Genomic DNA, 24067 nt, shown 5'->3' on the forward strand with positions numbered 1-24067 from the left:
GGAGTTACTTGCATATTTACTAATAATTAATTTTAAAAATATTTTTAATATAAACGTTTTCAGTCATTTTAAAAGTACTTTTAGATGAGAACTCACTTGCTAGTTTAACAAAACTTAGAGAAGTGCTTAGAAGAAAAGTACATAATTTCGGAGAAGGTTGACTTAGGCCACATCCCAGATAATAAAAGCTGACTTTAAGTTGACCTAACCTACTATAAGTAATTAAACAAATTACAAATTATCATTTTTTGAATAAAAAAAATTATGAATTAAATATATCAAGCCTACTATAACGCCCAATTTATAAGTAATTGCATTAATTTTTTTTGGTAACTAATTGCGCAAAATTTGGAAATCATACAAAATTGTATATAAAAAAATAGAGTGTTGTTATCCACGCATCTGTTTTACATTTCACAGCCTCGGTTGATTTATGTTTTTTTTATCTTCTTCAATTCATTTGATCCGACAACTAAAAATTAATAGGGTATATAAAAAAAGGTAAAAAGAGGAATGTGAACAACACCACCCAAAATTTAAACTAATGGTTAACCATAGAGTGATAAGTGGTTATGGACGAATTTCAAATATCTATTCCACACGGCACTTTTTTAGTTCAATTTCTGACGTTGGTCAATCATACAATGGTAGCCAGATGAAAAATGCCTCTGTGCGTCTTCCTAGCCCTGAAAGGTTGGACTGACTTGACGAAGCCACCAGCTGATCCTTTTTATAAAAAAAAAATTAAACTAATTGAAAGTTGTGCAATAAATTGAGGTCTTAAATTAAAAAAAAAAAAAAAAATTGTATTCTTTTGGTCGTTTCCCGTTGTACTTTTTTTTTTTTTGAAACCCAACGAACCAAATATATAGAAGCCTACAAGAGGCAAGCGGCAGTACAATTCCCGTTGTACTTTAGATCTTCTTTGAAAGTGTAATAAGTATACACATCTCTCACGTTTTAACGTAAGAATAGGATTATAGTATACAATCACGCCAATTAATGTTAATTCCTTTTTTCACTCAATTGGAATCCTCATATTTTCTTTCCTCTTACAATTAATCCCAATTATGCTATAAATTAACTTAATTATATCATGAACCTGCATAGAACTTGTTTTCACATAGCCATGGCTAAGCTTCCAAAGAACTTGTTCACATCTGCAGTGTTGATCACTCTTTTGGTTCAAGCCATGGGTTACATAATCCCTACCGATATGAGAGCCGGCCACGGCTATATAATCCCTACCGGTGGAAGCATCGGTAACGGCTATGTAAACCCAACAGGAGGAAGAGACGGCAATGTTTGGCAAGATGCACATGCAACGTTTTACGGTGACATGAACGGAGGAGATACCATGCGTAAGTGAAGAACTTTTGTTCGCTCTTGTTACGTACGATTTCTTTGTTAATTTGTTGTTAACTAAAATTTGATTAGGTTTTGACTTTGTGATTTGTTGGACAGAGGGGGCTTGTGGATACGGCAATCTCCATGAACAAGGCTATGGCCTCCAGACAGCAGCCCTAAGTACGGCCCTCTTCAACAATGGCGGTAGTTGCGGTGCTTGTTTCCAGCTCATGTGCGTCAATGATCCCCAGTGGTGCAACCCTCACGTTAGAGCCATCACAATTACCGCAACCAACTTTTGTCCGCCAAATTGGGTTCCGGCTCCTGATCACTGGTGCAATCCACCCCAAAAGCACTTCGACCTGTCCATGCCTATGTTCGCAAAGCTCGCACAGACAAAAGCCGGTATCATTCCAGTTAAGTACCGCAGAGTCTCGTGCCAGAAGAGAGGAGGGGTTAAGTTCGAGCTCAAGGGCAACCCCTGGTGGCTTACCGCGACAGTGTTCAACGTCGGTGGTGCTGGCGATGTTACAAACGTCAGAATCAAAGGATCTAGCAGGAATTGGATTCAAATGTCAAGAAATTGGGGGCAAGTTTGGGTGGCGACCGGAAACCAACTTGTAGGGCAAAGCTTGTCATTCCTAGTGACTACCAGTGATGGGAAAACAATAGAGTTGGATAATGTCGCACCAGCAAATTGGCAGTTTGGACAAACCTTTGAGGGGAGAATAAATTTCTAGGTTTCTAGGGTTTAGGGTTTGGTTTTGTAAGAGTTACTTTTACAGCTTTTGTTTTACCTATTTACCAGATTTGAGAACTGATCTGTAATGCAGATGGTGAATAAAAACAGGTTTTTTCTCTCTTTTCTTTTGGCGAAAGATAAGCTATTTACAAAGATACTTTTTACAACAGATCGTTAATGTACTCAGAAGTAGTCACATTAGGTCACAAGTTGTACGAACTTCAAAATTTTGAACATGCAATTACACAAGAAAGAAAGTGACTGCTAACGCAAAGTGTTTATGCTGAAAATGTGAGCGTCGCGCTGTTTTCTTCCGCATGCAGACTAAGCATGTCAACTAAACTGTAGAAGACAAAAACCAAACCTTCACTTCCAGTCAAGCATGTCTAATAGCCTCAAAACCTCTTCCTTCGAGTTCGCAGCATCCATGAAATCCATTTCGATCCCAAAAACATCAACAACTCCATCTCCGTTGTCCATGAAAAGCAAAGAGATCCAGGCCCGGATACCTGTAGTGATGAATGGGTAACCGCGGAGAAGTCAATGTAATCATTTGCCGTGGCTCTATATGCCGATCGATCAATATAGTCAAACATAGAATTATCAATTATACATGCAACCCTATTATAATCCTTGCGCCCAACAAGCACTGAAACACTCAGTCTGGGTCAGAGGAACGATAAACCTTCTCAACAGCGAGTTTCATCTTGTACTCAGGACCCTTTAGGTGAAATCTAAGCATGTCACGTACTCCTGGTGGTGGGATTTTGATATCTCTATCTAGGACGCGGCCAGGGACCATTTCAGAAAAGAGAAATCGATCTATATCCCATATATCAATGAAAAACTCCAAGTTATCAAAGGAAAGCCTTGGTGGAAGAAGAGTTCGACGATGGTGGCGCTTATAAAAGGTTTGATACAGCTTGCAATATGTTGAAGTGGGAGGGCTAGGTCGCTTGCAGGTAGAGGGCCATCTCTTGGCGCATAAACACTTCTAAAAGAAATCATCTCGGGCTATACATGCGTCTCCACTGCTTGCACTCTCCCATACAAGAAGCAAGATCCACCCCCTCCAGTAAAGGAAAAACCGCCTCTTCATTCACCATTTTTCAGCTCACAAACAATTCACAAAAGAATCCACCACTACAACTATCACTACATCGGAGGACTAAAATCAACAGAGATGAGAACAGATAGAAAACCCTGTGGAAAAAGGATAAAATCTAATATCAGAAAATATACACTCGTAAGTTTTTGTTAAGATTAGCACACAATCATGGTTATGCCGTATAGCGTAACGAGGAAAACGCAAAAGATCGTATCAAAATCAGTTCAGATATAACGAATGACTTAAGTGTTAAATGAATCAAAAGAAAAAAAAACTTGTTCCATATAACAGGTGGCCCCGAGAAGGATTGAAGAACGTCGCATTATGTCTATCAACTCAGCAAGAACCTCGCATTGTATTGATAATCGGGATGGGCGGTCTAAATGAATAAGCAAACTTTCAAGCTTCAACCAAATAGCTAATTTTCGTATCGAACAACCACGGAATTCTTCCTACACTTGAGTGCCTAACAACGTGCATTTTACATATGTGATTACAAACACAAGGCGGAATATCAATACATATGTATACATACACAGATATATATATATATATATATATATGTATAACAAGGGCGAGCCTTGGCGCAACAGAAATGTTGCTCATTTGTGACTGAAATGTCATAGGTTCGAGTTGTAGAAACATGATCTTTGTAAAGGTAAAGCTGTGTACGATAGATGTTGTCCCGATCTTGCAAAAGCGTCATGTTGACTTGGGATCGTCCTTTTATATATGTATATATAACAAGACAAGCTCAATTCTTTCTATCTCCTGTTCAGATTGTTCAGTTCCAACACACATACTAAGCACATATTTCTAGCACTTGATTAGATCAGATTAAGAGGCATAGAAAACAGGGAATTAAGAAAATGAAATACAAAATTTAAAATTAACACTGCAAAAACAAAAAAAAAAAAGAAAAAGGCCCCGGAAACGTTGATGGAAGTTGGAAGCAGAGGAATGGGGAAGTGGGAGATCAGAGTTTGGCAGAGACCGGGAGGAAGGAGAGAAAAGTAGCAAATTAACGATAAAAACAAAAAACAATAAAACCGCATTAAGGGACATTGATGTAAAATTATGTAATAGTTTTGGGGTCGCCAATGGCCCAACAAAGCAGCAAATCACCGTTGGGCAACCCTTCTCTACGTGGAAGCGAGGGGAGAAATTTCGATAGGGTTACATCTTGATTATTAGTTTTACGGTTTAGTTTATTATTTTTGTTTTATAAGGGAGGTTCTTAGTTAGATTTCTATAAATAAGGTATTTGGTATTAAATAATTGTTGGTCCGTTGTTGATTTAGCCTAACACTTTCGAAGTTCCATGCTTTTGTGAGACTGTTCTACAAACGACGTGGTTGAATGAACGTTAAATTTCAACCATTTTCTTTTGTTCTCCGTGTGCGGGAGAGCAAAGCTGGTTATTACATTTGGCCGGTTCAGGTTTTTCGTGGAGAACCCGGTCCAATTTGGTCATTGTGGATTTGAGACTCTTAGGTCCGGAATATTATGTCGGTTCGGTAACCCGGGTCCAAAAAGATGCAGTATCGGCAGAGCCACTAGAACTGAAGTCGGGATGGGTGGTGGAGCAGGCCATCTTAGCTGAGGAGGAGCCCCTGGTCCTGGTCGTTATCCGATTCGCCTGCCAAGGGGGGGATGCATGCATGCAGGTTGGAACTCTGAACTTGAAACCCTCATTTTTGTTAATTTATTTATATATTTTAACAAATAATCAAAGGAAAAAGGATTACATTGTTTAGAGAAACCCTAGTTTTGGTTGACAATTAGAAAAAGATGTGAAATCAAATATAATTTTTATGAAAAAAATAAGATGAAAATGCATGATTTTGGTAATGTGATGAACTTCCAAAATTTTGGGGAAAATGAAATAAATCCTAAGTTTTCAAACGAAAATTAATAATAATATTGTTGGTTAAGTCAATTGGGTAGGATCGATATTATACCACCGTTGTACATTTAAATTTGAATCACCATCTCTGTAAATTAGAATGATCCGGAATATATTGTATCATAGAACAATCAAAACCTCACTTGTTGGTTATGGATTAGGCGCCGACAATGGTTAAATTGACTTGAGCATATATCTACATATACTTGAAGAGGGTCGAGCATATATATAAGAAGTGGAAAAGCGGGAAAATAAATAAATAAATAAAATAGAGAGGATGAGGAAAAAGGAGAAGGCAATGAAGCATAGTAGGGCAAAGTTGGTTGAGACTAGACAAAACAAGTGGGGTTGCAACCAAAAGAGCGTTGAGTGAGTGAGCCATGTTCGATTATGGCGGCCTCTGCCGACCCAAAAACAAAAGGAATAAAGTGATCAACAACTTAAACCTAGCTCCACATGATATTGCATATATATATATATATATATATATATATATATATATATATATCTATCTGCTCAGCTAGTTCATGAGCAGTAGCACTCACTCACCTGTCCTCTCTATACAGAAAAGTGCAGCCGATCATGAACCAGAAAAAAGATGTTACATCACATCTAAATCTCTATCTCTCTCCCGATATAATTGGATTTGAATTTTAAACAATTAGATGCCTTTGATCATCAGCATAATGACAAGTAAAAGGGGTGACTTCACGCCAACAAGGTTTCTGCTTTGTGAGGGTCGGGAGAGAACGTTTATCTTATGCAGCCTTGTCCTCATTTTGCAAAGAGTTTGTTTCTATGACTCAAACATGTGACCTTTAGATCACAAAAGAGCAACATTTTCCTCACATAAATACGTGCATATGTGTGTGTGTGTGTGTGTATATATATATATATATATATATATATACGAAGCCTAGAATGACCGTTCATATCATTAATTTGGACCAAGCCTAGAATGACCGTTCATATCATTAATTTGAACCTATAAGTAATTAGCACATGATGATCATCAAATTTAAAAACATTTTCCTCACATAAATACGCGCATATATATATATATATATATATATATATATATGAAGCCTAGAATTACCGTTCATATCATTAATTTGGACCTATAAGTAATTAGCACATGATGATCATCAAATTTAAAAGACCAAAACAAAGTTAACTTTTTACTCTCTCAAGTTTCTTATAATTAACCCACAAAAACACGAAAAAAAAAAAAGAACCATTAGTGCGGTTGGACCAACTCACTTCCAACCCAAAGTCTACTCCTCTATGTCTATGTTTATATGGAAGAGGGTGTGAAACATAATTTTGGAAGAAATATTGCTTGGCTACTTACATGTAACGAAGATTTTTTGCTTACTTACAACTCACTAAAATCACAAAAAAAAAAAATTGCGTTCAACCATCAAACTATGATTCATCTGTTAGAAGAAATAAACTACAAAATGATTAAACTTCGATATTTGGGGAAGCTTCATAAAAATTTGAACCCGTTCTTTTGAACTTGTAGTACACGGCAATTGTTTTCACATTAAATAGATAAAGTTAAATATTGGTTGGAAGTTTGCAGTGGGTAGTTCAACAAAAGTCCACCTAAGAGAAGACAAGATCTTCTGTTTAGCATAATAAATTGAAGAGAATGGTACTTTCATAATCTTAAACAATTGACAAGGTACAGTTGGGAATGATATCATCATGTGCACTGCTTACACACATGTCACACATGCCTGATTGAAAATTAAACCAAGTCTAAACATGCATTTGTATAATAAAATTTAATTAGTAAACCCGATTTCGGTAAGACTTTATTGAATTGTAAGTTAAAGTCAAATCGATTCACTTGAACGAAGAAACTTGAAATCATTTTTTTCATTAATATGAAATTCATCATTAGCACTCGATGTATTGTTGTAAATTACTTTTTGATTTGTATAGTTTTAGGGATCACATTGTGATATTATATTATTATTTCCAAAAGGAAAAGGGGAGGGGGAGAGAGAGGAGAAAAGGTACATTTGCTGCCACTCGATCAGTTCCATGCAGGGAATGTGCAAAACATGCTGTACATTTCATGCTGCCTCACTGTCTCTCATTTGTCACATGCCCTACCCCCTCTCCCAAACTACCCTCCAAAACTCCCTCTTCTGCATGTGCTTCCCATGTGCTCTCTCTCCTCTCTCTCTCTCTCTCTCTCTCTCTCTCTCTCTCCCCCCCTTCACAGCCCTCAGATGGGGGCTTTGCTGGCCCATATCACCTTCACATGCAGCCTCACTCCCACCCCCAATACAACTCCCTAGCTAGCTTACACTCCAACATTTATTTATGCCCCAAATGTCCATTTTACCCCTTGATTAGCTTCATCGTCAACTAAACAACCCAATTACTTTCTTCACCTTAATAAAAAGACAAGCTTTGTCTTCTAATAATGTGAAGAGTAGAGAGAAGAAGAGAAAGTTAATTTGTTGTCTTGCTATACCTTCTAGATCACCCGATACACTATTTTCTATAACTTGTTCCATTGGACTTTGGTATAGTATCGTATTTGTCCTTTGTTGCTTTGGTTGTCTAACATGACAGTTTCTTCCATCTGATGCATTGAACTAAGTATTTTTCGATCCAATCCTAATGAATTGGTTTGCTTCGAATATTTGTACTGACTATTTACTTACAGTGGACAAAGTTTATTATGTACAGCTACTCACACGCGTTGTTCACCCGAGTAAAACTTGCACCAATTTTCAGTATTTTTTGGTCTAAAAGACAAGAACACTTTGATTAGAGGTTAATGCTTCTCAACTATCAAACACAAAAATCAAAGAAACAAACTTGAGGGGTATTTTCGGAACGAGGGTTTTGTACGGTCCTGGACCTCGCATGTGCCGTTACAGATGGGCAGCCTTTCTGCCTTGTGGCTAGCAAGTTGTGCCGTGTTCCCGCTTTCTCCTTTTGATTGAGATGCCAACTCCTTGAAGGTGGAATTACAAAAACACCCCCTTTCTCTCCTCATTGGAAAGATCTGCATTTTGCCATTTTCCTTCTGTCCTTTGCTCCTCGCATGATTATTTTTCTTTCAATTATAGCTCAATAAATAGAAGAAGGCACAACCTTTTACCAAATGCATCAAAGCCAAAGGCCAAAATAGAGAGAATCAAAATAAAACTAGTAAACAAAAAAAGTAAACTTCCAAACATGTCTAAGGAGTGGACTTTACGACTCACACTTTCTGCAAGAGTTTAATCTCTCGTGAGGCAGTGTGTCGAATATTCAACTTGATCTTCTTGTTGGACAGAAAAATTTCTTGTGTGTTACGATAGTTAAAAAATATACCCATTTCCTTGGATTGAGTTCTAATGGATTGTTCGACACAAGAACTTATCGTGTATTTTCTGAACAAACGATAGAATCTGCACTAAAGGGGTGAGAGAGTGGATTAAATCTTAAAATGGGTTTGACATAATAATGTTGTTTAATTTCGGTTTTGGCAAGAATCGAACCTAAGAACTTACTGTGTATTAGGCTAGTGAGCTGATAATGTATCCGTTTTCTTACACTCAAGTTCAAATTCACAAATACTAATAATTTAGAGTAGTTTAAAACATCATCAAAATTACGAGAATCATAAGAAAATGGCTAAACGACAAAGGAAAAAAAAACCAGAAATGGCACTTTCGTAGTAACCAACAACCCGAGTGTCAATTTACCAACCCTCCATTACTTAAACCCCGTAAGGCCTCTTCTTCCTCCTCACATTCTCTCTGCGACTCTGTTTTTCCATCATACAAAAACACAATGAGCTCGGCTCCTGGAAATTACCTCAAAGCCACCCTTGCCGGAAGAAGAAGAAGAACCACTTCGAGAAGAAGACTTGTGTCGCGTAGGGGTCGAGCTCCGGTAAGAAAATTCAACAACGGCGGCCGCAAACGGAGGTGTTTGAAGGCCGTCTCCGCCAAGCTGGAGACCCTGAAGAGCCTCGTTAATCCGACCCACGTCGGGAAAACGCTAAAAGCCGACGAATTGTTCCAGGAAACGGCGGATTACATCGTCCTGCTGCGGACCCAGGTCGTGATTTTGCAGAGACTCGTCGAGTTTTATGGATCTAGTGAGAAGGAAAATGCTGCTGCTGCATTATAGTCGTTCCATATCTTTTAATTTGTCAATGGAAAACAAGAAGAAGAAGAAGAAAAGGATGGGTTTTTTGCGTTTTTTTATTTTCCTTTTATTTTTCTCTTAATTTTTGTTTGGAAGTTTAGATGTTGCATGCTTTGGTTGGTTGAAGATCATCCACCAAAGGAGGCTCAACTAAATTATTAATAGCTATTTTTTTTTGCCAGATCTTTTGTGGCAAAATGTGTTACTTGTAGCAACGAGTTCGATCTTTAGATCTCTCTTCTTATTGATTAGAGTAGTTTAAAATATCGCTTGTTAAAAAACAGCTTAGCTTAGGTAATTTTTATCTTAAATAAGACTGAAAGTTTTATACTTTTTCCCTTTTTATCATCATTTTCCTTCTACTTGAAATATTTTTGCTTGAAATTGGTTGAATTTGAATATTAATCATATTTTATTTCTGGGTTTTTGCTTTTATGTCTGAGTTAAAATGCATAAACAAAAACTGCAGGAATTGTTTGGCACCCAAGAGCTAGACATCCCTTCTGGCTCTCTCCATATATGTCTCTCTTGCAGGCACACACTGCACACACATCATTTTCTAACCACACAGACATGCATTGCAGAGAAAAGAACAAAAAAGGAAGACTCTAAGCCAACAAGGCTCCCGTTTTACGAGAATCGAGAGTAGAAAACGTTTATTGTACGCAGTTTTACCTTTTCATCACAAAAGAGCAACATATATATATATATATATATATGATGAATCTATGTATGCACATATAAATCCAAGAAATGCATGAGTGAATGGCATGGCATTTTCACAGGAAAGCCTTGAAAGCCATGTGTCAGTATTAACTGTGGGAAGAGAGTATGGGTTGGTGGTGATGGTGGTGACAGTCATCGCAGAGATACTACACTAGAAATTATAGGAATGGGGATGGATGGGTGCGTGTAGCAAATTTGAATGTGATAGATATTTCACATAATAACTCCATGAAATTGACAGCAGTGCCCCTTGTGGCATGCAGTGTTTGTGATGATAGTGGCAAGTTTTTATTTCTCAGCACAGTCAAGAATCCCATGTGCAAAAGCCAAATTTGAGGGGTCTTTGCCTGGGAAAACTTTCAAGGTGTGGCGGTCACACTGACACGAGAGATGTTGCTAGTTTATATATTATAGTATGAATTGATGATTAAGTTGATATTTTTTAACTTTTTTTGGTTTGGTATAAAAAAAATCATATTCCAACGAGGATTTGAGTTTTGATGCAAGGGATTGAACACACTGCTCTAGTCAACTACTCTAATCCACGTATCTTGGAATATAATGTTATTAAATATATGGATGTGATATAACATGACTAGATTGATTACCAACATTAATATACAATATTCACACCGACAAATTTCATCTTTGCTGGTTTGGATGCCTCGTGTGCTATGTAATTTTTTAGGTGTGGCGGTTGTATTAATTACTACGTGGTGTTACTAATTGAAGTACTATTATATGGGTGAACGGTAAAACTAATATATTATGGACTTAGGGTACAAATTTGTTAAATAAATACAAATGGTGTAACATGAGTTGATCGATAACACTTCAGACGACAGTAATGTCATATTTGCCAGTTTGGATGTGTCATGTGGTAAGTAAATCTGTATGTTACTTAACGTTCTTTCTGCTATGTGTAATTTTGTGTGTTAAGCTTGTAAAAGGAAACCATGTGCAAAAGCATGAGCAGAGGTCCACAGCAACTCAGCATGCTGTGCTGGTTTTGCTGGTTAAGGGAAAAATTGAGCAACCATGTCACAGGCTTCATTATATTGGTGAATCTAATTTCGGTTGCTTTTCGATAAATTTGGTAACATGGAGTTCAGAGCTCGCTTTTAATATTTGTTCATTTGTTTGCTTTTTTGGTAGCAATTAGTTGACCAAATTTTAGTAATTTTTGCCCTAAGTCTTTGTAGATTCTTAACCTAATTGCGACAATTGTTGAAATAGTGAGGGTCTACGTGCGTGAGGATAAGGTCAATTGTCATTACGTTATGAGATTCACTTTATTGACGACTAACAACAACTAAATGTGGCCGACTAATTGTAGCATTACTCTTGTTGGGAAGCGTACATCTTCTATTAAAGCTAGCTTTAGTACTAGCTAGTGTTTGCATTTAAGAATTATATCTTGCAAAAATGTGCAAAATTGAGCACAGTGACGTTCTACGATAAATACAGCTCACTTAGTATGATAAGGTTTTGTTGTTGTTGGTGTTGTTCTTACTTCACTTAAAACAAGAAGGATGATACTTCCATGATCTTTCATTTCAAAAAGGGTCCAACCTCCACAACCATGACTAGATGCAAACAATCATCTTTGTCACATCTTCATCAGCTACCATTTGTCTATACATTGAAGCTGGGAGAAAATATTGCTCCTCTTTTTTTTTTTCCTTCCGAATAGCTCCAATAAAAGTATGCTTTTTGCCGGTTCGTAAATGCGTTTCCCCTCTAGTTGGATACCCTCGTTGGCCATCACTGTAGTTGAATGACACACGAAAGTCGAATCAAGGAGTCATTTCGATTGGTTACATATAAGATCGGAAATTATACATCGTACAAATGTTTATCAATCAGTAAGATCAACACTCTTTAATTTGATTCATCCTTCATCCTATTAGCTATGCCAGTCCGACCTATAAACCCTAATTATATAAATAATTTCAATTACAAGTATATATATCTTGAACTGTTCATTATGTAATATTGTAGAATTTTAATGTGTGGAGATTAAATTTTCGGATCAAGATTGACGGAAATAATTGAGATTTAAATAGATTTCATTTATGTGAGAGATGTGAACATTGAGCAATTTGGTGCAAATAGTATTGTATCACTGTATCAACTAAGCCACTAGTCTTATATTAATTCTTAAAAACCAGATGATCAGCACATTCTCTTCTTTACCTCTTCCACTTGCACGCCTATGATTTCATCCATTCAACAAAATTCTTGAAGATCTTGTTCTTGATTTCTCCTTCCTGATGATGCCGGTTTTCCAAACATCACAAATGTAGCTTTCATTAGCGAACTGGTCTGCAAAGTATGGCCAGCACAAGAAAGGAACCCCATTGCTTAGGCCTTCTAGAGTAGTGTTCCAACCACAGTGGCTTAGGAAGCAAGCAATCGAAGGATGAGCCAGAACCTTCTGTTAAGGCGCCCAACCAACCATCCGACCGCGAGAGGCTACTCGCTCTTGATATCCTTCCGGGTAGGGAGTACTTGCCTTGTCAGTGAAATCCGGCCTCACAATGCAGAGGAATGGCCTCTCGGATTATTCAAAGAGCCAGAACCATTTCTTTGAATTGGTGGATTCAAAATTGTAAAGCTGCCAAATGCAACATAGATCACTGAGCTGGGTGGCTGTTGCTTCTTAACATCGATTAAAACATGATTTTGTGATTGGTTTTATTACCAACACATGCCCACACAAAGTCTGCAGTTTTCAAGGTGGGCATGTTTGATGCCAACTGAATCTCCTGGTTTTTCAACATGGTTCCTGCCATAAGTGAACGTTTTTGAAAGATGACCATAGAAACAGAACTAAAGTGTTGCAATTCCTATTACTAATCATGGAGGTTTCAACTGTCAAGAGGACTAGTCACTAATCCCCAAGGAACCCGCTCTCTATTCGCTTACTTGTTTGTTAGATGCGTCATTTGTGTAACACGTATTGGCGAGGCTTCGATAATCACTTACATATGCTAGATCTATTAGGTTACCGATGTGACACAAGCCACACAACCCGAAGTTTCACTATAGTAACAAAAAATTTAGAACAATTTCAAATAGTAACTAGAAAGGATGTCTAAATCTATCCCTAGTGGACCAATTTGAAACTGCTTATGGCATAGTTAAAAGTGTTTTCTGACAACTAAAAGCGCTTTTAATAACATTATGAGCGCTTTTTAGACTTCCAAAACTTATCTTTCAAATGAGTGAGCTTTACGAACTTACTTTAGAACTAGTTGGACTAAAATACTTACATAGCATGGTTGAATAACCAGTGATAGAGGATCTCACAGGTTTCAATTCCCTTCCAAGAAAATTAATTTTTCTACGCTGATGTCGATTAGGCCAATTAGTCAAGGACCGTGTTCCCATCGAATTTGTCCCTTAACACTTAAGTTTGATTTTTTTTTTTTTTTTTAAATTAGAGTAGTTTAGAATATTTAACAGCATGACTTAAATAGAACCAAAGTGAACTAACCTAAAAAACTCATGGGGGCAAAGTTGATATAAACCCTTAATGTCAATACGAGTGACATGACATTAATCATATTTTATTTGGGGTGGAAATTCGAATGCCCAATAATATGGGTGCCATTCGTGCAATTTTACGAAATAATAACACTTGCAGACGTTATCCCCTTAATCCTCCCATCTCGAACTACAAACGTTATCCCCTTCATCTTCCCACCAGCAGCAGGCTCAGTGGTGTGAAACGTTAGGGCAAAAATGGCGGTTTCGATAACGGCTCTCACGTCGTCCTTATCCTCTCTCTCGTTTTCCTCCCACGTAGCTCAGAAACCCAGCATTGTATCGTTTCCCGGCTCCAAATCAGTGTCTGTTTCGCACGTGTGCGGAGCCCCCACACATGCCCCTCGTCTGGTGGTGGCTTCCGTCGCGGCAGCTCCTCCAACGGAAGTGGTGGAGACTGAAAACCTCAAGAAATACGTGAAATCGAGGCTTCCCGGCGGGTTTGCGGCTCAGACAATCATCGGCACCGGTCGTCGGAAATGTGCGATTGCTCGTGTTGTACTCCAGGAGGGCAGCGGAAAAGTTATCATCAACTATCGCGACGCCAAGGTCTCCTCTCTCTCTCTCTCCCTATCTCTCTCTGTATCTCTCTCTGTTAACACATGTAGTTTGGGGTTTCCAATTGGGGCTTCCATGCTCATCCAATTTTACCGATTTGTCAGCGACTGAAATCGAGTTTCTTTTTTAAAAAATAAAAATGATTTTAGCGTAGTTGATTTATGAATAATGTATAGTTAAGCTGATATCTCTGCGATTAAGCAATTTCATGCCCAAAGTTTGCTTCTTTGGGCAGCCAAAGATGTTTGCTTTTGTACTTTTTACATTGTTTGTTGCTAAGTCTAGACACAAGTAATATAAATGTTGTAAGATGAACAACGTTCAGAAATTCTTCAATGCCGGAAGAATGCTGCGGGCTATTCACCTCCTGCAACTATCCCACATTGGACAACCCCCTAACAACATTACGATAGCAGATGCGGTTGTGGGGGATGGCCCTTTATTTATCTGCTATGATGTTCTTTGTTCTTTATGTTTTGCTTTGTTTGTTCTGTTCTGTTCTTTTCGTTTTATGCTCAAAGTGCCCCAATGATTTTTATGTATTGAATTCAAGCATTCTTCTTTGGGGATTATGTTTATGATGGAAAGGTTTGGGTAGTGGTTAATTCGTTCGTCTAATCTTGTTTTTTGATCTGTTATCTGTTTCTAGATGCAACTCTGAGTGGAATGCGATGATTTGTGTTAGGTTTCGTTCGTGGTTGGCGACTGCTGTGATATTTCTTGTGGTCCGAGTCCTTTACAGCTTTCAGTATCAGCAATTCCTTGAACAATGCTTTCTTTTTTGCATCTCATGGTCTACAAATAATTGTCTCATCTGTTGTGAATATCATGATTATGTAACAAGTATAGCAGTAGTTTGAGTACAGGCACCAAAGTTACTTGTTAGGGGATTTTGTTTGTTTGTAGACAATGTTAACGAAACCCTTATGATTCTGTATTATAACGTTGTGTAGGAATATCTGCAAGGCAACCCGTTGTGGCTACAGTACATAAGAGTACCGTTGGTTACTTTAGGATACGAAAGTGGGTACGATGTGTTTGTCAAGGCTCATGGTGGTGGCCTTTCTGGTCAGGCGCAGGCGATATCCCTTGGCATTGCTCGAGCTTTGCTAAAGGTCAGCGAAGACCATAGAAGACCTCTCAGAAAGGAAGGGCTGCTGACCAGAGACGCCAGAGTAGTTGAAAGGAAGAAGCCTGGTCTCAAGAAAGCTCGCAAAGCCCCTCAGTTTTCAAAGCGTTAGACTCGTCTTTCCTTTTCTATGCTGTGAACATCGCAAGCCATACAAAGATCTCGGCTTCCATTGTAGATTAAAGTGGCTTTTGTGGTGAAATCTTTTTGTGCACTATATGAACAGGTTTTCATTTGGAAATGTGAATGTAGATTGAAAGCAAGGAATTTGGATTTGGTAACTTAATTTGTTACTTCCCATAACTTGATTGCTAGACATTTATGTTTCTAGTGTTGTATCATATGATCCTAGAGTTTTCGGGCATAAATTCAAGTACCGGGCAGAAGGCAGCTTGCTCGCTAGATCGCCTATTTCTCAACAATTTCCGGGCAACACTCTGATCAGCAAGAACACAATTGAATTGATCCATCGAGTTATTCGGCCATAATTTTAGATTATCAGGTAAGACTTGTTATTACTTCTTCAGTTGATAGTAGATTATCACTAATTTTAGCTATAGAAAATGCTCTATATCCCAAATTCTTCTTTTCCAAACCTAGGCGTCAAGTGATATGCACCCTACATCATTGCATAAAAAGTACAATAACTTTGTAGGCTCCAAGGATAACAAAATTGAAACTAAAATTTATGCCGGTTTTCCAAGCGAGACGAAGGTCGCTTGAAGTTCAAGGGCTTTTACAAGACAGGAGCGAATGATGAGACATTTAGGGTTATGGACCAGCCTTAAAAAAAGGAGAGAGTATCAGATACAAAAGGTGAGGGGCACGAGTTAGTGGGTGAGATGTAATATTGAGGTTAAAAAGACATTTATATGTCAAATAAGACGAAACACGTGATTTGTATGGTTGTATTGGAAGTTTTTCGAGCCCATATTTTAGATTAGTTTCTTATATATTTTGTATCTTATTTTTTGACCTATTTTGGTTAGTTTTGGATCTAATGCTGCATCCTTTTTTGGTACGTTTTCTATAAACCCTAAAACCCTATAATATAAGTTATTTTCTTCTGTCAACCTAAAAACATAAGGATTTTTAGCAAAATGGTCTCTGAAATTGACATAACTCATCACTTTGTTCCTAAACTTGAAAATCGATAGAAATAATCCTGAGATTGTCTATCATCAAATCAATCATTTTAGTCCTGTGAAAAATCTCTGTTAAATTGATGAAATCGCCAGTCCAACTAGGATTTCTGAAACTATAAAGTTTCTTTAGTCAAATTTCATTACCTACGTGAGACTATAAATAGAAGGAGCATTGGTCTTGTTGATTGATTTGATGCTTTATTGTAGGTTTTGTATTCATGGGCATTGGTCTTGATTTCGGACGCTGCTTCGCTGGTCAAATGTTCAGCAGCCAAGTCTTGTTCCTTGATTTCTCCTTCCGTGATGATTTATTTGATTTCTTATTCGGCATTGTTGATTGATTTGATGTTTTATTGTAGGTTTAGTCAAATTTCTTTACCTATATTTTGATGAAATGTTCAGCAGCAAGTCTTTTTCCTTGATTTCTTCTTTCGTGATGATTGATTTGATTTCTCATTGAGCATTGGTCTTGTTGATTGATTTGATGCTTTACCGTAGGTTTAGTCAAATTTCATTACCTAGGTGATACTAAATAGGATGAGCATTGGATCCTTTACTGTAGATTTTGTATCCATGGGCATTGGTCTTATTGATGCTTTCGCGCAAACGACAATGGGTTGGAATGGTATACAAAATCAACAGATCTTACTTAATATAAAATATCATGGCTACACAAACCGTTGAAGGTAGTACTAGATCTGGCCGTCCAAAACATCACACCGTTGTTTTATTTTCTTGTTTTGGTACTGTTGGAAAACTTTATTTAATGAACACAAGATTTTGGATTTCCGTTTACATTGGTCTGAGTTGAATCCATGGCTACATTTTCTTTGCTGCCTACTTCCTTTTGTTTATTTCGAAGAAAACGAAGATAGATGGGCGTCTCGTCTAAGACTTCATCCATTCAATAAAGTTCTTGAAGGTCTTGTACGATTGTCCGCCTTCTTTGATATTGTTCATGGCCACTTCCTTCAGTTTCGAAGCTCTCGCTTTGCAGTTTTCATCGCCGAGAAGTTGCTCCACCTTGGTCTTGATTTCTCCTTCCGTGATGATCCCGCTTTCATTCTTATCGAATCTCAATCCCACCTTCCAAATATCGCAAATGTAGCTCTCATTGAGCAACTGGTCAGCAAAGTACGGCCAGCACAAGAAAGGAAGCCCATTGCTTAGGCCTTCCAGGGTAGAGTTCCAACCGCAGTGGCTTACGAAGCAAGCAATCGAAGGATGACTGAGAACCTTTTGTTGAGGTGCCCAACCGACCATCAGACCGCGAGAGCCTACTCGCTCTTGATATCCTTCCGGGTAGGGATCACTTGTACTATCAGTGGTATCCGGCCTCACAACCCACAGAAATGGCCTCCCTGACAACTCAAGAGCCAACGCAAGCTCTTGGAATTGTGTTTGATCGAAAACCGTGAAGCTGCCAAATGCAACGTAGATCACCGAGCTGGGTTTCTGTTGATCCAGCCACTCTAAGCAAGTTGAGTCTTGTGGCCAGAAGTTTCCTTCTGAGTTCTCGAGCCGGCTGCTTGCCAAAAGCGGGCCTATTGGTAAAATCTCGGGTGCTAGGGTGAACGCTGCCGGTTCAAGATCATACGCCGAGTTGCAGACAAGCCAGTCTGCCGCTTTCGCATACTTACTGTTTCTTACTAAAAGTTGAAAGATGATTTTCTGAGTGTCTAGTGTATGAAAGCATGTCCACAGCAAGTCTGCAGTTTTCATTTTGGGAAGATTTTTTGCCAACTCAATTTCTTGGCTTTTCAACGGAGTTCCTGCCGTAAGTGAATCATAACAAGAATATAATTAGTGAATTAGATCAAAATATTTCTTTGTTAATCAAATTATTGTTACGATACCATCATCGTCGTCGATGATTCCTTCATGAATCAACTTTGGAATATTGAAACTCAATGCCAAAGCTGCAGCTGATGCAGGCCAAAAGGCAACCCGCCGGATTTTCATTTTCGCTGCCACGTCCAGAGCCCACCCGGAACTCTCATCAGCAAGAACACAAGCAACCTTGTCACTTTCTTCTTCATTGATCTTTTCTATCAACTCCTCCAACTTCCCCGGCATGACTCGTTGCATTCCTTCACACAACAGGCCTAGGTCATTCCTGTCCTCCCCGGGTTCTAAGCCATCTGGAAGTGAAACTAGATGAATACGATCTCCTACATGAGTTTCGTCAGCCAAGGCGTTCACGATGCGTTTGTGATTGAACTCTGTGTTCACAAATGTGACTTTGAAGCCATGATTGGCTAAGCATTGTGACAATTCCATCAAGGGAAGCACATGGCCTTGTGCCGGAAAAGGAACGGCTATTATATGTAGGTTGCTCATTTTTGTTCTTGATCTTTCCTTTTTCCGCTATGAGATGTTTTCGAATGTAGCTTCCCTATCGTGTCATATATAGGAGATGCCCGGAGCATCGTATTAGGAAGTATTGTATACGGTATTATATGTAAATATCTGGTATTATATTTACCTAAATAGATTTGAGTCAAATCTCACAAAATATGGGTCACTGTTAATGTAGGGTTGATTAGTTGATTAGGTGGTGTGTATATTGTACAGTATACTCTGCCAATGGAGACAGACGAAAAGCATTCAATCTATCACTTGTCATAGACTTCCAATCTAGCCGTCTGAATATTCAAGTATTTTAACATGCTACCCAGAGCATAAGGTTCTGGTGCCTGATTGCCCACGTTTTTAACTCTCATCATTTTCTAAATATCATGTCAGAGACATTTGTTCAACCACCACCACAGAAAAATCAAAACAATAGCAATATCTGCATGGATCCATCAAGTCCATACTATGTTCATCATTCAGAAAACCCGGTATCAATTCAGAAAGATTGAATGGTCCCAATTATTCATCTTGGAGTAAATTCACAATCCATGCTCTCACAGCCAAGAATAAAATTGGCTTCATCGATGGCTCCATTCAACCCCCTCAGCAACAAGTCAACCGAAAGAATTTGCTCTTTGGAATCAATGCTACAATATGATTTTGTCACGGCTTCATAATAGTTGAATCTGATTTATCTAATGGCGTATTTACGTATCCGTAATCGAATTGAGAATGTGGAATTGAATTCCGATTACGGAGTACTTCGGTGTTTACTAAACATAGAGGAATCAAAAAAGCAGTGGGGCCCACACAAATTTTGGAATTCAATTCCTTGTATTGATGGAATTGGATTCCTTAGATATAAGTGATAATTTGATTCTTAATTATTTGGACAATCGGAATGACACTTTTGTTTCCTTTATGCCTTCACTTACTTTTTTTTTATTTCCAAGACCATCCTTTATAAACCCATTAAAGTATATAAAATATTTGACTTGAGACAAGGACATTTTAGTAATTATACTAGTTTATATTCCAATTATGTTGAATTAGTAAACAATTTTATGAAATTCTATTCTGATTCCAGAACATTTAAGTAAACAACTTCAACAGGAATCCGATTCTGACTTCTCCTCATTCGAACTCCTCCTCAATTCAATTCCTCCTATTTTCATTACTGTTACGTAAACACGCCATAAAAGAGTTGTTCATGCCAAAAGCGCCCAAAAGGTGTGGAAAGATTTCAAAGATCAGTTTTCACAGAAGAATGCACCAACAATCTATCAGATTTAGAAGTCCATCGCATCTCTCTCACGAGGCTCCATGACGGTCTCAGCTTATTTTACAAAACTTAAAGGCCTTTGGGATGAATTAGAGACATATCGACCTCTTCTTACAAGGACACATAATGAGCAAATTGAAGAAGATCGGATGATGTAGTTTCTTGTGGGTCTCAACTACGTTTACGATGCTGTTTCTTGTGGGTCTCAACTACGTTTACAATGCAGTTTCAAATTCCACAAAATATGGGTCACTGTTACCTAGTCATTAATGTAGGGTTGATTAGTTGATTAGGTGGTTTGTATATTGTACAGTATACTCTGCCAATTGAGGCAGACGAAAAGCATTCAATCTATCACTTGTCATAGACTTCCAATCTAGCCATTTGAATATTCAACTATTTTAACATGGTATCCTGAGCATAAGGTTCTGGTGGCTGATTGCCCACGTTTTCAACTCTCATCAGTTTCTATTGTCATGTCAGAGACATTTGTTCAACACCACGACAGAAAAATCAAAACGATAGCAATATCGGCATCGATTCATCAGGTTCCATACTATGTTCATCTTATTATCGTTTCAGATAATAAGATAAAAAATAATATGTGAGAGAAGGAGAAGAAAGGAAATGAGAATAGGAGGAGAGAAAATCCTACTCCTACATTTTCCCCTACATATACCCGTTTTACACTTGATTTTGTTCCTTTCTTTGGTTTATTAGGAATTTAGGATGTTGTTTTGCTGATACATTGATGCAGCCCAAGACAATTAATATTGTCTATGTATTAAACATGTTGTTGGTGGCTTTCCATCTTTCAAAGTCATGTTTTAATTAGATGTTTAGAAACTATAATCTTTAGCATTAAATATTTATCCTATCAATTATTGTAATCTCCATAGTTAAGGGGATCCTTATGTACTCAAAAGGAAGCAAAGTGAGTACATTAAAAGTAATCTAAGAAGAGAGTTTTCCATTTTTATTTTTTTATTCTTATGGTTAAGAGTTCTAGGTTCCACTCCTGACCTCGAAAAAGATGTTTTAAACACTTTTGTTTAACAAATTACATCTACCCAATTAAAAATTGATTTTATATAAGTCAATTCTTGCTCTTAAATTTCTGATATATAAATTTCTTAACCATGTATTTATTTATAAGTCGATTATGTTTTAAATTTCTAATTTTGTCATATTATGTTAAAAATCCTCAATCATAGAATTAAACAGCCAGACACAAATACATACAGATCTAGAAAAATCAAAACCAAAATTTAGCCAAATTAGAGGCTGCATCAAAACCAAAATTTAGCCAAATTAGAGGCTGCCGAGTGCGGATGTGCAGGCAGAGGGCTGCTGGAGGCAAGTACCTGCAAATTCAAAACCAAATTTAGAAAGAAAAAAAATGATAGAAAAACTTTGAAAAGAAACTTCAATCCTATCAGATTGGGTTGAGCGTACGAAGGTGATCGTACATTCTTAACATTCATCCAGAAAGTTCTGTACTTCCCATGTCCATCTGCTCATTGCTGTTTTTGGTCGCCACTAGCAGTGACAAAAATCGAAGGCAATGAAATAGTAGCAAATTAAAATTAAAGTTTCACATTTTGTGGATCAGCTGGTTAAAACTGTAGAGTTTCACCCATTATTCATTGATTTTCGAAAGAGAAAGGAAATTGATATCTAGGTGTCCAAGCTTGGCAACCAAATAACGGATTGAAGAAGAAAATCCAAAAGACAATTAAAGAAATGTAGGGAAACAATAAGTACCTTGTTGTTGCCTAAAGAACTCGATCAAAAACAGAATCTCTCTTTCCCTAATTTGGATCCTGTTATGTCAGAGAGAGGAGAGAGTTAGAGAACGAGCATAAGTAATAAGTAATATAAATGTTGCTGAGTCTAGACATAAGTAAAATAAATGTTGTAAGGTCAACAGCATTCAGAAATTCTTCAATGCTAGAGGAATGTTGCGGGATGTGAGTGGCCGGTCTACAGTTTGCTGGTTAATTAGTTGATTGTGCGCTGACTATTCACATCCTGCAACTATCCCGCATTGGACAAAACCCCCTAACAACATTACGATAGCAGATGCGGTTGTGGGGGATGGCCCTTTATTTATCTGCTATGATGTTCTTAGTTCTTTATGTTTTGCTTTGTTTGTTCTGGTCTCTTCATTTTATGCTCCAAGTGTCCAATGATTTTTATGTATTGAATCCAAGCATTACTCTGTGGGGCTTATGTTTATGATGGAAAGGTTAACGGGTAGTGGTTAATTAGTTCATCTAATCTTGTATATAATCTGTTATCTGTTTCTAGATACAACTCTGAGTGGACTGCGATGATTTGGGTTAATGGTTTCGTTCATGGTTTCCGAATACTGTGATATTTCTTATGGTCTGAGTCCTTTTACAGCATTCAGTATCCACTGTTCCTTGAACAATGCTTTCTTTTTTGCATCTCATGGTCTACAAAGAATCGTCTCATCTGTCGTGAATATCATGATCATGTAACAAGTATAGCAGTAGTTGGAGTACAGGCACCAAAGTTACTTGTTAGGAGATTTTGTATGTTCGTAGACAATGTTAACGAACCCCTTATGATTCTGTATTTTAACATTGTGTAGGAATATCTGCAAGGCAACCCGTTGTGGCTACAGTACATAAGAGTACCGTTGGTTACTTTAGGATACGAAAGTGGGTACGATGTGTTTGTCAAGGCTCATGGTGGTGGCCTTTCTGGTCAGGCGCAGGCGATATCCCTTGGCATTGCTCGAGCTTTGCTAAAGGTCAGCGAAGACCATAGAAGACCTCTCAGAAAGGAAGGGCTGCTGACCAGAGACGCCAGAGTAGTTGAAAGGAAGAAGCCTGGTCTCAAGAAAGCTCGCAAAGCCCCTCAGTTTTCAAAGCGTTAGACTCGTCTTTCCTTTTCTATGCTGTGAACATCGCAAGCCATACAAAGATCTCGGCTTCCATTGTAGATTAAAGTGGCTTTTGTGGTGAAATCTTTTTGTGCACTATATGAACAGGTTTTCATTTGGAAATGTGAATGTAGATTGAAAGCAAGGAATTTGGATTTGGTAACTTAATTTGTTACTTCCCATAACTTGATTGCTAGACATTTATGTTTCTAGTGTTGTATCATATGATCCTAGAGTTTTCGGGCATAAATTCAAGTACCGGGCAGAAGGCAGCTTGCTCGCTAGATCGCCTATTTCTCAACAATTTCCGGGCAACACTCTGATCAGCAAGAACACAATTGAATTGATCCATCGAGTTATTCGGCCATAATTTTAGATTATCAGGTAAGACTTGTTATTACTTCTTCAGTTGATAGTAGATTATCACTAATTTTAGCTATAGAAAATGCTCTATATCCCAAATTCTTCTTTTCCAAACCTAGGCGTCAAGTGATATGCACCCTACATCATTGCATAAAAAGTACAATAACTTTGTAGGCTCCAAGGATAACAAAATTGAAACTAAAATTTATGCCGGTTTTCCAAGCGAGACGAAGGTCGCTTGAAGTTCAAGGGCTTTTACAAGACAGGAGCGAATGATGAGACATTTAGGGTTATGGACCAGCCTTAAAAAAAGGAGAGAGTATCAGATACAAAAGGTGAGGGGCACGAGTTAGTGGGTGAGATGTAATATTGAGGTTAAAAAGACATTTATATGTCAAATAAGACGAAACACGTGATTTGTATGGTTGTATTGGAAGTTTTTCGAGCCCATATTTTAGATTAGTTTCTTATATATTTTGTATCTTATTTTTTGACCTATTTTGGTTAGTTTTGGATCTAATGCTGCATCCTTTTTTGGTACGTTTTCTATAAACCCTAAAACCCTATAATATAAGTTATTTTCTTCTGTCAACCTAAAAACATAAGGATTTTTAGCAAAATGGTCTCTGAAATTGACATAACTCATCACTTTGTTCCTAAACTTGAAAATCGATAGAAGTAATCCTGAGATTGTCTACCATCAAATCAATCATTTTAGTCCTGTGAAAAATCTCTGTTAAATTGAAGAAATCGTCAGTCTAACTAGGATTTCTGAAACTATA

The 24067-nt window shown here is 37.8% G+C and overlaps 3 protein-coding genes, 1 long non-coding RNA gene and 1 pseudogene across 4 annotated transcripts; 3 read left to right on the forward strand and 2 right to left on the reverse strand.

The window, feature by feature from the left end:
- The first annotated feature begins 1129 nt into the window (after window positions 1–1129).
- On the forward strand, window positions 1130–2087 carry LOC137709243 (expansin-A23-like). Its single transcript, XM_088688987.1, has 3 exons — window positions 1130–1196; window positions 1290–1361; window positions 1465–2087. The coding sequence occupies exons 1-3, from the start codon at window positions 1130–1132 to the stop codon at window positions 2085–2087; spliced, it is 762 nt and encodes a 253-aa protein (XP_088545113.1).
- Window positions 2088–2455: 368 nt separating this feature from the next.
- On the reverse strand, window positions 2456–3195 carry LOC137749528 (F-box protein At5g39250 pseudogene; annotated as a pseudogene).
- A 10455-nt stretch (window positions 3196–13650) lies between these two features.
- On the forward strand, window positions 13651–15501 carry LOC137707770 (small ribosomal subunit protein uS9c). Its single transcript, XM_068446688.2, has 2 exons — window positions 13651–14091; window positions 15054–15501. The coding sequence occupies exons 1-2, from the start codon at window positions 13741–13743 to the stop codon at window positions 15339–15341; spliced, it is 639 nt and encodes a 212-aa protein (XP_068302789.1). The 5' UTR covers window positions 13651–13740; the 3' UTR covers window positions 15342–15501.
- A 1501-nt stretch (window positions 15502–17002) lies between these two features.
- LOC137709461 (UDP-glycosyltransferase 83A1-like) lies at window positions 17003–18787 on the reverse strand. Its single transcript, XM_068448548.2, has 2 exons — window positions 18231–18787; window positions 17003–18146 (listed from the first exon to the last, which is right to left on the reverse strand). The coding sequence occupies exons 1-2, from the start codon at window positions 18712–18714 to the stop codon at window positions 17263–17265; spliced, it is 1368 nt and encodes a 455-aa protein (XP_068304649.2). The 5' UTR covers window positions 18715–18787; the 3' UTR covers window positions 17003–17262.
- A 3629-nt stretch (window positions 18788–22416) lies between these two features.
- LOC148689280 (uncharacterized) lies at window positions 22417–23721 on the forward strand. Its single transcript, XR_015958862.1, has 2 exons — window positions 22417–23306; window positions 23405–23721. It is a non-coding gene; the product is annotated as an uncharacterized LOC148689280 (long non-coding RNA).
- Window positions 23722–24067: the final 346 nt, after the last annotated feature.

This window comes from Pyrus communis, chromosome 17, assembly GCF_041283825.1.
Source record: "Pyrus communis isolate YQ-2024b chromosome 17, ASM4128382v1, whole genome shotgun sequence".
In the NCBI taxonomy this organism is placed as follows: domain Eukaryota; kingdom Viridiplantae; phylum Streptophyta; class Magnoliopsida; order Rosales; family Rosaceae; genus Pyrus; species Pyrus communis.

Excerpts from the sequence above, each read along its gene's own strand:
- LOC137707770 (XM_068446688.2), top strand. The coding sequence starts at position 13,741 with ATGGCGGTTTCGATAACGGCTCTCACGTCGTCCTTATCCTCTCTCTCG. Across the intron at positions 14,092-15,053 it reads TCAACTATCGCGACGCCAAG|GAATATCTGCAAGGCAACCC; the intron begins GTCTCCTCTCTC and ends AACGTTGTGTAG.
- LOC137709243 (XM_088688987.1), top strand. The coding sequence starts at position 1,130 with ATGGCTAAGCTTCCAAAGAACTTGTTCACATCTGCAGTGTTGATCACT. Across the intron at positions 1,197-1,289 it reads TCTTTTGGTTCAAGCCATGG|GAAGAGACGGCAATGTTTGG; the intron begins GTTACATAATCC and ends ACCCAACAGGAG. Across the intron at positions 1,362-1,464 it reads GAACGGAGGAGATACCATGC|AGGGGGCTTGTGGATACGGC; the intron begins GTAAGTGAAGAA and ends TTTGTTGGACAG.
- LOC137709461 (XM_068448548.2), bottom strand. The coding sequence starts at position 18,714 with ATGAGCAACCTACATATAATAGCCGTTCCTTTTCCGGCACAAGGCCAT. Across the intron at positions 18,147-18,230 it reads AATCATCGACGACGATGATG|GAACTCCGTTGAAAAGCCAA; the intron begins GTATCGTAACAA and ends CACTTACGGCAG.